We start from the raw sequence: 15,135 nt of genomic DNA on the forward strand, positions 1-15,135 counted from the left end.
GTTTTTGAGAAGAAGATTTTTAAAGAATTACTGTAATGTATCGTGTATAATACGCACCCCCAAAGTTGACCCAAAAATGGCGAAAAACAGCAGGTCCTATGTATAATATGCACCCTAAAAATGTCGAAATCAACGGCCACCATTTCCCCCTAAACTATTGATGTTTCATGATAATTTTACAATCCATGCGCAATTTCTTTAATTTTGTGATCGTAACATAGTACTGACGATGAAAATCGACGGCCGCCATTTTTCCAAATAACTATATATCGATGTTTAATTATTATTTTATAACCCAAGCGTAATTACTGTAATTTCGGGATCGGAACATGGTCCAAGCGTTATAGGGTCAAAGTTCTTACAATTTTACTTAAAAAGAATGGCATGATTTACATGGGCGATATCAAATATCATTTGACACTTCATAAAGAGTTTCTTATACAACAGTGGAAAAGTTGAAGATCATATATGTAGAGAAGAACGGCAACCGAGCTTAGTGCTTAAAAGTAATAATGTTTGCAGATACAAACCAAACCAACATCAAAAGAAATGATTTAATTGATTAATTATAGTCAAACTCTTTGATTGTTGTTAAATAAACATTGTGTTTATATGTCGTATATCGTCATTATCAAGTCGTACAAATGATCGATGTATTTTTAGCAGTATCTTTTAAAGCAATAATGTTTAACTGCAAAACTGGACACGAAGTAATCAAGTTTAATAAAATCAGAATAATTTCTTATCTACATGACTTGAAAACACCCTGTGAAGTCCGACACAAGACAGGTGCATGCTTCTTGACACTGGAAATTGTAAAACAACATTGACCATGCGCCCAATCAAAAGGTGGCTACTTATGTAATAATGAATACACTGGCGATATTTAAACTTGTTTGATGCAAGAAATAGTGTTGAGAGAGGATAAATATTTCAATACATGGAAATAAAACTAAGAATAAGGTATTTCTGATACAGTAAATTTAGTATACACTCACACAACTTGAATAACATGCTATATTGGCAGTCACTTCTGCAGTGGTAACAAAAATCACGGCTTGAAAAAATAGGGTAAAATTTTAGTCCTTTGTACAACACGCAACCCCCACTTATGATCAAATTTTGGTTGAAAAAAAGTGTGTGTTATACACGTGACATGGTATTCTATATTTTCCTATGTAAAACTTCGACGAGACCCTCCCCCCATTGTGGCCCCACCCTAACCCCATGGGTCATGATTTTCACAACTTTGAATTTATACTACCCGAGAATGCTTCCACACAAGTTTCAGCTTTCCTGGCCTAATGGTTCTTGAGAAGAATTTTTAAAAATTCCTCAAAATTTTTCATTAATTTCTAATTATCTCCCCTTGAAAAAGGGCGTGGCCCTTAATTTTCACAACTTTGATTCCCCTTTGCCTAAGGATGATTTGTGCCAAGTTTGGTTGAAATGGCCCAGTAGTTCTTATGAAGAAGTTGAAAATGTGAAAAGTTAACAGACAGACGACAGACAAAATGTGATCAGGAATGCTCACTTGAGCTTTCAGCTCAGGTGAGCTAAAAATAATGTGATTTTTGACTGATTGAAAGTAGAGGACTTGAAAAAAAAAAGTTTTGATTGTAGTAGAATTTTAATTACGATAGAAGACTAAAGTTATGAATTCTTTTTAATAATAATAATAATATAGGAGCTTTAAAATTTGATAGATGAGTGAATTTGTTAAATATCAAGGAGTAAAACTTTTTCTTTTTTCTATTAAACATGCAACCAAAACCACCTCATACTTACAATCTTTACCATCTAAATTGTAGATCCTTGTGTAACCCAAAGTGAAGAACATTCATCTCGAGCAACTGGTAGGAACCTTAGGGATGGTCCTGTATATATATTAAAATAGTGAATGACAAAACCTTTCTAACTTTATATTAACATATTACAGTGCAATATGTTAATATAAAGTTAGAAAGAAATACGATTAAAATACCGTATCTTAAGAAATATAACTGGGAAAAACCATTTGTTTATGAATTAATACAATTAAGTGTCCAAAATTATAAAGATTTGTGGAATCTGGGGATATATCTCTATTTAGCTTTTAATTAATAACCGCAACATTATTCCATAAATTGTTTTTTGTTATGCATGTAATTCTGTGTCTCTATTTCGTATCCTACATTGTATCATGCCATATGTCTATAAATATCATTTTCCTTATGTAATATGTTGTTCCTAATGCCACAAGATGATTATATCAGGGGTCGACATTAACGCTTGTCTGCTTGTCCAGTACCAGTTAAAAAAATATATGGACAAGTGATTATTGCTGGCCACTTGTCCGACTGGACAAGTGCGTTTTTATGTAAAGAAGTCTCCGACATTTTAAAAAGAAAAGAAAGTTTTGTGATAAGTTTATCCGTAATCTCGTTATAAGTTTATCGATTAGTTATTTTGAATATCGATCCCGACATCAAATTGCAATGCAATTGAGTTACTCTTGATGGGATTGAACTTCACTAATTACAAACAACTTTCAATATTGAACTGAAAAGGTGTGGATCTTAGTTCTTACAAAGTACCAAACACACATGTTAAGAAAAAGAAAGGAAGAAAAGGTAGCAAAGATAAAGGATTACGGAAAAAAATGTAATTTATTTTAGGTTTCATTCATCATTGATAGATATGATGACTTTCCATGTTTAGTTTAAAAAACAGCTGAGAAATCAATAAAACAGTTACATGTATTTTAAAACCTGAGGCTAAATTTAAAATGTCTTTAATTTGCCATGACAAAGCTTAGCACAGCTGACAAATCATGTTTAATGTTTTATGGAACCAATACATTTAGGAAAGACACTTTAAGTTTCCATTTAAAAAGTCAGGTTATTAATTATAGCAATAATAGTCAATATACAGACCCTGAAACGTGCTACTACACCAGTTGCACGGTTCGGTTCGTTACGCTTTATGAACGGTACGGTTCGCTTTGTGAACGGTACGTTTCGTTTTGTGAACGGTACGGTTCGCTTTGTGAACGGTACGGTACGCTTTGTGAACGGAACGGTTCGCTTCTTGCACGGTACGCTTTGCTAAAAATAGCTGCACGCTTTGTGAACGGTTTGCGCGCTTTATTAATGAGGTAGGCGTGGCCTGAACGCTTTGATTTTTCTCCATATAATTTTGTTTAGCTTTTGCCTGATCTACTTCAGCAAGGTGGTAATTATGACAAGAATTTTTCTTTTTTATGTGATATATTACAAAAGAATTTCAATCGATCTATCGAAAATCAGAACGTCCATATGTTCCCCCGTTTTTTTTTTTTACGTTGCGTGGACCGTGTACTCAGTGACAACTGGAAAGCGGGGGTAATTTTAATTTTGATCAGTCTGTTATTATTAGTATTTAATTTAGATTAATGTAATCATTCAGATAGATTAAAAGAACTGTTTGACTTTAATCCGATATATTTTTGTTAATTCAGCGAGCTGTCGATTATTTTACAAAGCATCTTGATTTTTTATTTCTATACATGTACTTGAGTTGAAGTCATTAAATACTTCTAATCCATTTAAAATTGCTATAACAAATTGCCCCGACTTTATTCCGATATTTTTTTTTAGTTAAGTTTCCTTTATCTCTGTCTTGATTCTCGGCTAGTTTTTATTTTTTATAATTCGTATGATCATTCTTTATTGCGTACTACTGTAGTACTATTGCCGATCGCCGATTGCCTTAGTGAATAGACGATGTAAAATTAATGGATAGATAAGAAATCTTGAAATCAACTGTTATATAGTTTTTTGACACGAATTTTTATTCATTTAAATATCAATTCTATGATTTTCTGCACTTGTTTGTATACATAGATCATACCTACATCCAACCTGTCATCGCCTCTCTTATCTGAACTAAGATCGCGTGTATAGTCGAAATATGACTATTAGCTTTTGTTTTTCCGTTAAACTATACATGTTCATGTAACATATTTCATACGATATGTACACAACAAGTCAATAACTTTTATTTATATAATGGCGATATTTATCATTCTGTTGAACAAGCGTCCGCTATTCACTGTATGCATGCGATTTAGCTGACGTTTTACAAATGCTGACTAACCTGTTTATATTTTATTTACCTTTTTACACACATACTTGTTGTAAACAGGACACGAAAAAATACCCGGTAATCAACAAATGAATGTTAAAAGTGATAAATATATAAAAATTTATCTAGTAACAAAAATAATACGGCAGCGAGGGAAAACGACTCTGATCGCCAGTACATGAATTATAATCATGAAATCGGAGAGAAATTATTGTTGAATAATTTAAAATAGGAACACTCTTTTCAATAGGGATATAAGAAAACATAAAACAAAAACGTTTCATTCGATCATTTTCTTCTAGCCATATAGGAGGAGCCAAGTAGCACGCGGCGCGTGGCGTGATCTGTACTGTTATACTTAAACTGATTGACAGGCGAAGCACGTGGAGTCCTGAGATAAAATCCCGCTCAAATGACCAACTATAGAAACCTAAAGCGAAATTTTAAATAATAAAGTTCAGTGATAAAACTTTAATTTAAGTATTATAATCAACACACAACTCTCTCTCTCTCTCTCTCGCTCTCTCTCTCTCTCTCTCTCTCTCTCTCTCTCTCTCTCTCTCTCTCTCTCTCTCTGAGGGTGTATGTGATTGTGTGCAAACCATTTGGAATTATTAGATTTTTATTTGTATGAATTGAATTCATTTATTTTAGACTCATGGTTTTCACAACGATTTCAACACAATGACGAAAAGTTTGTACAGCGGACGATGTACATATAGATTGATCTCGACGGTTAAAATTTCGACGCTATTTCACATCACACATATAAGATTGAAAATAAATTTTAAAAGAGCTGTGTTTGTGCTTACATGTACTTGTTATCTCATTCAACTATTTATGATATAATTAATCGGGTTTTTTTTGGTACATTAATATACCCGATAAATGATATTTTTATCGCAAGTTAATATGTGAAAATCCCGCATGTATAGAGTCGCTGAATTGTTCCACGGATCCACGCGCCGATAGTCTTTCGTGTAGTTGTTTGTGTCCATTTCTACAGACGGTTCTTTTGTTTTTTAGAGATTAAGAAAAGCCATGAAACTAACAAAGTAGAAGTAAGATATATTCAGACTATACACACGACAGATTGTGATGAGTAACCTAACAGGTGCCCGTGGAAAGGTGTGAATACCGGCATATCGTGTACACCTATTTAAGCGTCCAAATATACAGTTAGTTGTAAAGTACAATAACTGCTAAAAACCAAAGAAAGACAATAACACCTGTTGTGTATAGAACCAAAGATCAGCTTCTGTTCACGTGTTTCGCACGAGTGATTTTTGTTCATGTGAAATCACGACGCCATTACCAGCTATGCGGGAAATAAAGTTGAAAGTTATTTTATGGAATGCGTGTACTTTTTTCCGTTAATTGCTTGCATTTAATGCATTAAGATTTTGTACATGTATTTATTTAAAATTCATCATACATGTATGAGTGATTTTTTGTTTATTTATTGGTACATAAATAGCTCAAGAAGAAATCAGTCGAGTCACCGGTAATATGTGGTTGTCATTTACATTTTCTGGGTCTGCGTAACTTAAGTCGACATTTTTTTTTTTAATTTAAAAAGGATATAAAATTATATATAGATATATTTCAACCTTGTTTAGCCATAGTGTATATATATATTTCTAAACAAATGCTACTTTTCTAACGTTTCGGGTAACGAGATCTCTCTCTCTCTCTCTCTCTCTCTCTCTCTCTCTCTCCCCCCCCCCCCCCCCGAGAATCACTCAAAGCTATGTAAAGTCCACTATGTACCCAATGTTTCAAACATTTCATAAAAATAATCAAAATAGTATAACCACGGATTGTGTGAACGTTAATAGTTTACAATGTTTAAGAAATCGGCGATGCAAGTTTTGTCGAAAAACAAAGAAATGGTTACGGTCTAAGAAAGGAAATATTTTTGTGACTGTTTTAATAAGAATAACAGTTTTAAATCTTAGTATGTGTTATCTAATCCCGTATAAAAAATCTAGCAAAATATTGAACTTATCTGGTCAGCGATAATCTCCGTCCGTATTCATCGAAAGACATTAGGTCAATAAGCCGTATATGGAAGTTGCACGCTTATTGCACGGTACGGTACGCTTTTTTGTCCATCTGGAGGCGGGTCTTGCATAAATTATCATGCACGCTTTTTGCACGGTACGGTTCGCTTTGTGAACGGTACGGTTCGCTTTGTGAACGGTACGGTTCGTTTTGTGAACGGTACGGTTCGCTTTGTGAACGGTACGTTTCGTTTTGTGAACGGTACGGTTCGTTTCTTGAACGGAACGGTACGGTTCGTTTTAGAGGTGTAGTAGCACGTTTCAGGGTCTGTATGACTTTTTTTTAATAGTATTGATACAAAAGTGTAGTTTTCAAGTTGACAATATTTGATCTTTAATATTGAAAATTTTTTGGACAAGTAAAGTTGAAGTTCGGACAAGTAAATATCTTGGTCACTTGTCCGAATGGACAAGTAGGGAAAAAAGTTAATGTAGAGCCCTGTATATATTGAGCAAATAAAGAATGACTCTTGTATAGTCATTGAATTTGAACCTAATACTGAGCATGAACCTGTAGATATGTTAAAGAGTGTTTAATATTTGAAACATTTGCAAAAACTCTTTATTATACCCCCGCAAACGAAGTTTAGGGGGGTATATTAGTTTCACCCTGTCCGTCTGTCCGTCTGTCCGTCCGTCCGTCTGTCCATCTGTCTGTAGACGCAACTTTGTCCCCCCTTTAGAATTTTTTATTACTGCATGGAACAGTTTGAAAATTTGTACATATGTTGAACACCATCTGAAGATGTGCACCTGCATTTTTTTTAAGATCAGACAAGATTTAATGATTTTATGACAGTTTTCATTTTCCTTATTCTATATATTGTACACTAATGTTGAAAAGTAAGAGAGGTAATCCTTACAGATTTTATTAATTAATTAATAGAAAACACCCTAAAATATATTTATATAAATACATCCAGATGGAGTTTTTTGTCATTATGTCTTAATTAATAAAAAAAAAATATTTTTTATAAGTATTCTATCAACTGACAATGCAAAGTTTTTGTTTGTCAATGATAAATTCTTATGAGCTAATGAGAACATCAAAGACAAGTGTGGCTGAATTCATTTGTCCCAAGGGAGCCATTATCTGAGCCATGGTTCAGATGGAGCATGTGTTTAGGGGAAATTGATAATCTGTAAAATGGGTGATGGTTTTGGGGCTATTTTAAAACTGTTTCATTTAAACCAAAAGGTCTATCATTATAAGGAAATAAATAATATAATTATTAATAAAGAAGTTAAACTATTTTTAAAGGTTGTTTAAATTTATTTGTCAAGTAATTCGTGAAGTGACCCTATTGGGCATTAATTTAAATGAAATTCAAAATTACTGATATGATTGTAGTGTTTTGGCAATTTTAAAATTGTTTGTAATATTAAATTTTCTTTTTTACATATTTTTACATAGTATGGTAATTATGGTAATATTTGGGAGTTTATTAAATTTAACAAGCTCATCAAAGAAAATCATAGTCCTATGGGATCAATTTTCTGATATGGAGTTCAATTGTGCCATAGGAAAAAGTGAGGAAAATTTGAAACAACTAATTGCATTTGTCAAGACTCTTATTAGAAAGATATTGAAAGTTTTATCAACAGAAGAGCATTGTTTGGCTACCGGTATTTCTATTCACTGCAAAGGGAGGGGTTATTGTCATTTTGTTGGTTTTTCTTTAATTCAATTAAATTTAAAAAATATATCATCAAAAACATACATTTGTAAATGTATTACTGTTATAGATATGTATTTACAGTGAAATTCTGACAATTTTGATTTTGATTTTTCTTTGTTAACTATTTTTTTTTTTTTTACATTTCTAGAATTTTTTTTTTGTATGTGTTCCAAACCTTAATTATTATTCCATTCAATTATTTGTCCCATTTGAAATTAGCCTAGCGGGGGTATTAGTCCCATTAGGACAGTTCTAGTTAGCTTTACTTTTTTTAAACAAAGTAAAGGTTATGCATTACTTTACTCATGTAATGGTCATGTAATGCATTACTTCAAGAATATCAAGTAATGGTAATGGTAATTTAATGCCAAAATTCATGAAGTAATGATAATGTAATGCATTACTTTACAATGTAATTCACCCCAAGCCTGTATTACACACTGACTTTTTTCAACAGAACCAAAGACAACCACAGCAATGCTGACTATTCCAGTCTCAGAACAGATGACTATTGACCCCTTGGAATTTATAACAAATCCAGAAGGTAAAAAGAGTTTTTTTCTCAAATTTTTTAACTATAAATTCCTTTGAATTTTGAAGACAACACTATATTAGTCTTACACTTTTTGGAGGAACACTGCATTTTCATACAGATTTTACTAATCCAGATTCAAAATACAAGTATTTTTCAAAATTGATGTTGTTATACTTCCAAGGCTACCTGTATTCCTATTAATGTTATGGGAATAGCAAATTTGACTGAGATTTGGTATGAATTTGAATGTAGATTCCTCGGGAGAAATGCCCCAGATCAGTCAGGCTGTGTTAAATCAGCTGATGTCAGGACTAGACAAGCCAGAGGAGACCTCCAATCCATCTACATCCAACACAAGTAAGCAGGGGGCGGGGGGGGGGGGGGGGGGGGGGCTGTTGCTGCTGCTGGGGCAAGCTCTTATACATCATGTTATGGCTTTTCTTTCAAATTTCAAGTCCAACTTATAATTAAAGATTTCATAATCAAAAAGTTAGAAAATTAAGGAGGCTGGATGGTCAACAAATTGACCATCATATATCTACCTTTTAGTTAAATTTTCCCATGATTTCTTAAGTCATATTGTTAAACTATACCGTAATATAGTAAAGAAAAATTCGAAATGTTAGATTTAAAATTTTTAATATTTTCCTATATCTTTATACAAGTTCTTCTCCTTCTTTTTGAAAGATTTTTATTCTAAAATGATAGCTTTATTTTTTAATCGGGTTTTCCAACGGAAAAATCCGGTTATTGAAATGGTGAAAATGGCGGGTAGGCGGGCGGCTGCCAAAAGGGTACCCTCATTGTACGGATAACTCCTCCTACAGTTTTCAAGATAGGTAGTTGTTCTTTTGCAGATCAATTGTACATAAATCAGAGGTGTGCATATTGCTAGGATTTTGATTTCTGATAATTTATAAAAAAAATATTAGCTTTTGAACTTAGTCATTCTTTGGCAAAATATTGCACATAGGGTACTCCATTTCACTGGATACGGTAGGTAGTGTTTATCAATTCAGGGTAGACATGGATTATGGATACAGTTCACATAAAAGAAAACCCGGTTTGCTGTCACATTTACAGCTTTTCACTTGTTTACACGTTAGATCAGAAAAAAACACTGTTATTTTGGGGAAAAAAATTGCTTTCTTTGGTTGTGCTCTAAAGGTTATGAAGGAAGCATTAGTCCTTTTCACAAAAAATCTTAAAATTTATTTTTTCATAAATGAAAACCTAAGTTTTAATTTGTTTATTTTCACGAAAAATCTTATGAGATTCTTATGTGTAAAATTCGTCGTAATTTTACAATAGCACATACCTTCTCGTAAATATTTCAAAACTGTAAAAAATCATCAAATGATGTACAATTTACAAGATAAATAGCTAAACTAAATGTTTTTAGCCACACTATACATTTACTTTGCATTATATAGCAGTTATTGTCAGAAAAATACTCAAATTCTCTCAAAAATTTTGTGCAAATTTTTCTCGTAAGATTTTCCGATACCACACTATATATACATATGATTGTGATTGTGACGTCATATTTTGATTTCTACTACATCCCATTGATTTTACTTAATGAAAGTGAAGTATATACCGTAATTTAAGTTTTGTATCCTGTTTATGAGAATTTTGGTTTATTTATATGTTCCTCATCTTATTTAAGAATTAATAAGTGAATTGTTGCTAGAGAAAGGAAAACTTGTAAGTAAAATCTTAAGTGAAACCTATTACGAATAGAATTGTGAAAAGCACTGAAGATTTCTCATAAAAGATTCTTATAAAGTTCAAATGTTTATATGAATATTATATATTCTACAATGATCATTATTTTCATAGCCTGTAAAAACCACTAAAGTCAGCAGCTACATCTGTCTAAATCTTGGCAGACTTGTTTCAAAGAAGGAGCAATCAGTTCTTTCATATATGTTGAGGTTATTATGAATGCCTTCTCTACTTTGAAATCAGTTTAAATTTTAAAGGACATAATTTGTAACTGTTTTATATGATTAATGATGCATCAGGGAAACCAAAACTGGGTTCAGTGATCATTGTTACATCAGAACATTTTTCCTGTGTATCATACTTAGGTTTATGAAAAGACTTTTGAAAATATAAAATATTTATTAATTTACAAAATCAATGGATATTCATGTAGCAAGCCTTGCAAGCCCTTTGGTTCTGGAGAACAACAGTGGATCAGCGCGCACCGATTACCTTAGTAACCACAACCTGAGTTACCGAGCTCGACATAGGCGACAGCTGCTAAAGGAGAAAACCTCAAGTGCCTCCACTAGTCCTCAAGTCCCTGACCGGGGTGAGATTTACATGTCAGGTTTCATTGATCTTGTTTTGAAAATGAATGGAAAAAATTTGAAAATTTATGGAAGTTTTTATTTTGTTCTTCAGAAAACTCTGATGAGGGTTTGCTTAACCAAGCATCATCTGCATTCATGATTTCGTCATCGGAGGCAGCATCATTTAGTGGCTCGATGGATAGCGAGACTTTTAGTTCTGCTGATTCACTGTCCTCGCGAGGGATCACCTTCCGTGACCCAGAAACTGGAGTTATGTACATACAAACACAGCTGTTACAGGTACATTTTTTGATCAAGTACACTGCTATTTAAACTCATCCAGCTACAGTAAATGACAGTTCTGTGGTTTTTAGGCCAATTTTGTCAAATAAGAATGTTAGAAGGCAGAGGATAATTTTTTATTCCACAAAATAAAGATGCCGGGTTATTGTTTTGTATTCTAACATTTTATTTTAAATCAAATTGCCAAAAAGAGACTTTGGTGCACATAAAAGGTTACCTATCATTAGCAAATGTGTCAGTCATTGACTAACTCAGCAAAGTGGAATAGATAAATTTCATCTTCTTGAATTGTTTTAAAGTTTTTTAGTCAATTTTGAGAGAGCCGTTTTGTAAGAAAAAAAAAAAAAAAGGTTGAAAAATAGTATAGAACATTCCTGATAATGTGCCTCGGAAGTAAAATAATTCTTTTTTAGCTCACCTGAGCTGAAAGCTCAAGTGAGCTTTTCTGATCAAAATTTTCAGTTGTCTGTTGTCGTTGGCGGCGTTGTCGTTGTAAACTTTTCACATTTTCTTCTTCTTCTCCAGAACCACTGGGCAGATTTCAACCAAATTTGGCACAAAGTATCACTGGGTGAAGGGGATTCAAGTTTGTTCAAATGAAGGGCCACGCCCTCTTTAAAGGGGAGATAATTGAGAATTATTGAAAATTTGTTCGTATTTTTCAAAAATCTTCTTCTCAAAAACTATTTGGCCAGAAAAGCTTAAACTTGTGTGGAGGCATCCTCAGGTAGTGTAGATTCAAGTTTGTTCAAATCATGGTCCCCATGGGTAGGGTGTGGCCACAATAGGGGGATCAAGTTTTACATAGGAATATATTGATAAAATCTTTAAAAATATTCTTCTCAAAAACTATTTGGCAAGAAAAGCTCAATTTAAAATGGAAGCATCCTCAGGTAGTGTAGATTCAAGTTTGTTCAAATCATGGTCCCCATGGATAGGGTGTGGCCACAATAGGGGGATCAAGTTTTACATAGGAATATATAGAGAAAATCTTTAAACATCTTCTTCTCAAAAACTATTTTGCCAGAAAAGCTCAATTTAAAATGGAAGTATCCTCAGGTAGTGTAGATTCAAGTTTGTTCAAATCATGGTCCCCGGGGGTAGGGTGGGGCCACAACAGGGGGATCAAGTTTTACATAGGAATATATAGAGACAATCTTTAAAAATGTTCTTCTCAAAAACTATTTGGCCAGAAAAGCTCAATTTAAAATGGAAGCATCCTGAGGTAGTGTAGATTCAAGCTTCTTCAAATCATAGTCCCTGGGGGTATGACGGGGCCACAATGGGGGAATGGATTTTAACATAGGAATATATAGCGAATATCTTTAAAAATCTTCTTCTCAAAAACTATTAGGCCAGAAAAGCTCAAATATGAGTGGAAGCATCCTCAGGTAGTAAAGATTCAAGTTTGATCAAATCATGGTCCCCGGGGGTAGGGTGGGGCCACAATAGGGGGATCATTTTTTACATAGGAATATATAGAGAAAATCTTTTTCTTAAAAACTATTAGGCCAGAAAAGCTCAAATTTGAAGCATCCACAGATAATGTAGATTCAAGTTTGTTCCCCAGGGGTAGGGTGGGGCCACAATTGGGGTATGAATTTTTATACAGGAATATATATAGAGAAAATCTTTTAAAAAACTATTAGGCTAGGAAAGCTCAAATTGGTGTGTAAGCATCCTTAGATAGTGTAGATTCAAGTTTGTTCAAATCATGGCCCCTGGGGGTAGGGCGGGGCCACAGTGGGTGATAAATTTTTATATATAGAGAAAATCTTTAAATATCTTCTTCTGAAAACTATTAGGCCATGAAAGCCCAAATTTGAGTGGAAGCTTCCCCAGGTCGTATAGATTCAAGTTTGTTTAAATCATAGTCCCGGGGTACAGTGAGGCCACAATGGGGGATGAATTTTTACATAGGAATATTTTTACATAGGAATATATAGAGAAAATCTTTAAAAATCTTCTTTTTAAAAACTATTTGGCCAGAAAAGCTTAAACTTGTGTAGAGGCATCCTCGGGTAGTGTATAAATTCAAGTTTGCAAAATGATAGTCCCTGGGGGTTGAATTTTTTCATAGGAATATTATAGAGAAAATCTTTAAAAATATTCTTGGAAAGTTTTAAGTCCAAAACTCAGTACTTTGTTTGAAACCTCAGCCAGGTTATGCAGATTTAAGTTTGATGAAACCATGATTCCCTAGAGAAAAGTGGGGCCACAAAATGGGGGGGGGGTATATAGGATTAGAGAAAAATCTTCTTAGAGGTACAGCAACAAAAGGGGCTTGGTATTTACCAAAAAAAGATGCGGATAAAAATTGGCAGATTTTCAATTTTTAGCTCGCAAGATCTACTGTACTTAGTTGTAAAGATATTTTGATTTTGATACTGTAATGCTCAGAGTAAGGCTCAGGTGAGCGATGTGGCCACTGAGCCTCTTGTTGGATTTGAACTTTCAGTGCCATTGTGACTTAACTTGAACAAAACACTTGTAATCAGGGGTCATTCACAATAAGTCTGGATCATCACAATGTTTGTGTTTATCATGCATTGTCAAATTACATAAGAAACTAGGTTTACTTAAGAAATATTTGCAGAACAAAGCTCGTAAAAAGGCATATGCCGTACTAGCTTTTCTTTCTCTAATACCAGCATGCTCAATCAAATTAAAATTAAACCTGAATATTTGCTCCTCTTAATACACTTGTAAGCTTTACAAAAGATTCCCTCTGATATGTTAACATTGCTGACTTGCTTTCAGGATGACCCTCCAAGCACGGTCACTGACCTCTACCAAGATGAAAAAGTTTTGGGAAGTGAAATTTCTGATCTGACAGACAATTCCTCTAATAGTCTGGACCATTCCATTCAAGATGCAGAGTTCACAGGATCCACAATTAACTTTCAAGACCTGCAGTGATATATGCGATAGAGACACTGGATAGAAGAGATTTATATGATGTTGTTATGGATATATGTGCTGCTTAGATCTTATTGTAAAATCATTGTTTTGTTTTTCTTATATTTATTTGCTTCATGTTGCAATGTGTAAAAGTATAGCTGTGATCTGAGCTTCATACAAATTCTTGTGTGCTTAGCTAACACAAAATGTAATGCAGTTATATGTGAGTATGAGGCAAATCGTCTTAATTCAGTAGCATTTTCTTTTTTAGCTGATCAGGGTAAAATATGAATGAAAATATTATCATTTCAATTTTTATTAGGATTAAAAATGGAAACAAAATAAACTTCCCATATTTCCTGGCTCCCATATAATATTCAGTCTTAGGAGATACTGTTAATTATTGCCATTTTGCCCCTTGATGTGCATAATTCTTGGCATTTTCCGTCCATTTAGAATTCTTGTTCCCTTACAGTAAGTGGAGTTTGGGACCCTGGCTGGTTTAACACATTTGTAGTCAATTTTATAGTGAAGATGACCGCGAAATTAATTCTAAATTTCTCAAATGCAGTGCTTGTTGTACTTCAATATTTCTAGCATTATCAGTTTGTAGGCTACAAATATTGTAAGTATTTGTTGTTTAAATTATAGTAAAATGAAATGAAAAAACCCAATGCATTTTCTTGTTATTTATTGGAATTTTTTTTATCTGAATGCTACAAAGAGGCATATATATGTACAACGCAAAACAGTAAGCGTTGTTCACTGGATTAAACTTTAACTAGTGGGTATTGTTTTTTTATACAAAAAAACACATGTCTCCCCTTCTCCCCAAGGATTGTAATATGGGGCAAATTTAAAAAGTGAAAAAGAATGAAGTCAGCTATATGTTAGATATCATCCATATATGATACAGTTTAGAAAATGAATTAACTTGAGATACAAGATTGGTCAAGGTCAAAAATTATGGAGGCGTGCACTCTTTCTCAATACCATCTACCTATGTTCCAAGTTTGAAGCCTTAATGTCAAAAGGCATCCAAGTTACCACCCAGACAAAATTTAATTATTTTTTCTTAATTTGACCTTGAGTAAAACAAAGTCAAGGTCAAATATTTATCAATAGTACACCTCAGTGTATTATAATTGTTCTTTGTGTAAAGTTTGAAGTCCTTCTGTCAAAGAATATTTAGGAGGTGAACAATGAAGTTTTTTCTAATTTGACCTTGAATTAATTTTTTTAGGTCAAGG

At 33.3% G+C, this 15,135-nt stretch overlaps 1 protein-coding gene across 2 annotated transcripts in view; it reads left to right on the top strand.

Annotated features, from left to right (window-relative positions):
* LOC128156141 (zinc finger protein ZXDC-like) overlaps positions 1-14,559 on the top strand; it is an 86,307-nt gene extending 71,748 nt beyond the window's left edge. Inside the window, exons 9-14 of one of the 2 annotated variants that reach the window (XM_052818171.1) lie at positions 1,812-1,856; positions 8,304-8,390; positions 8,634-8,738; positions 10,543-10,701; positions 10,794-10,981; positions 13,745-14,559. In XM_052818171.1, coding sequence (XP_052674131.1) covers positions 1,812-1,856; positions 8,304-8,390; positions 8,634-8,738; positions 10,543-10,701; positions 10,794-10,981; positions 13,745-13,903 — 743 coding nt within the window. In that variant the 3' untranslated portion in view covers positions 13,904-14,559. The remainder of the gene's footprint in view (positions 1-1,811; positions 1,857-8,303; positions 8,391-8,633; positions 8,739-10,542; positions 10,702-10,793; positions 10,982-13,744) is intronic. The other variant, XM_052818176.1, reaches the window with a different exon arrangement.
* The last annotated feature ends 576 nt before the right edge of the window (positions 14,560-15,135 follow it).

Source organism: Crassostrea angulata, chromosome 1 (assembly GCF_025612915.1).
Source record: "Crassostrea angulata isolate pt1a10 chromosome 1, ASM2561291v2, whole genome shotgun sequence".
Lineage (NCBI taxonomy): Eukaryota > Metazoa > Mollusca > Bivalvia > Ostreida > Ostreidae > Magallana > Magallana angulata.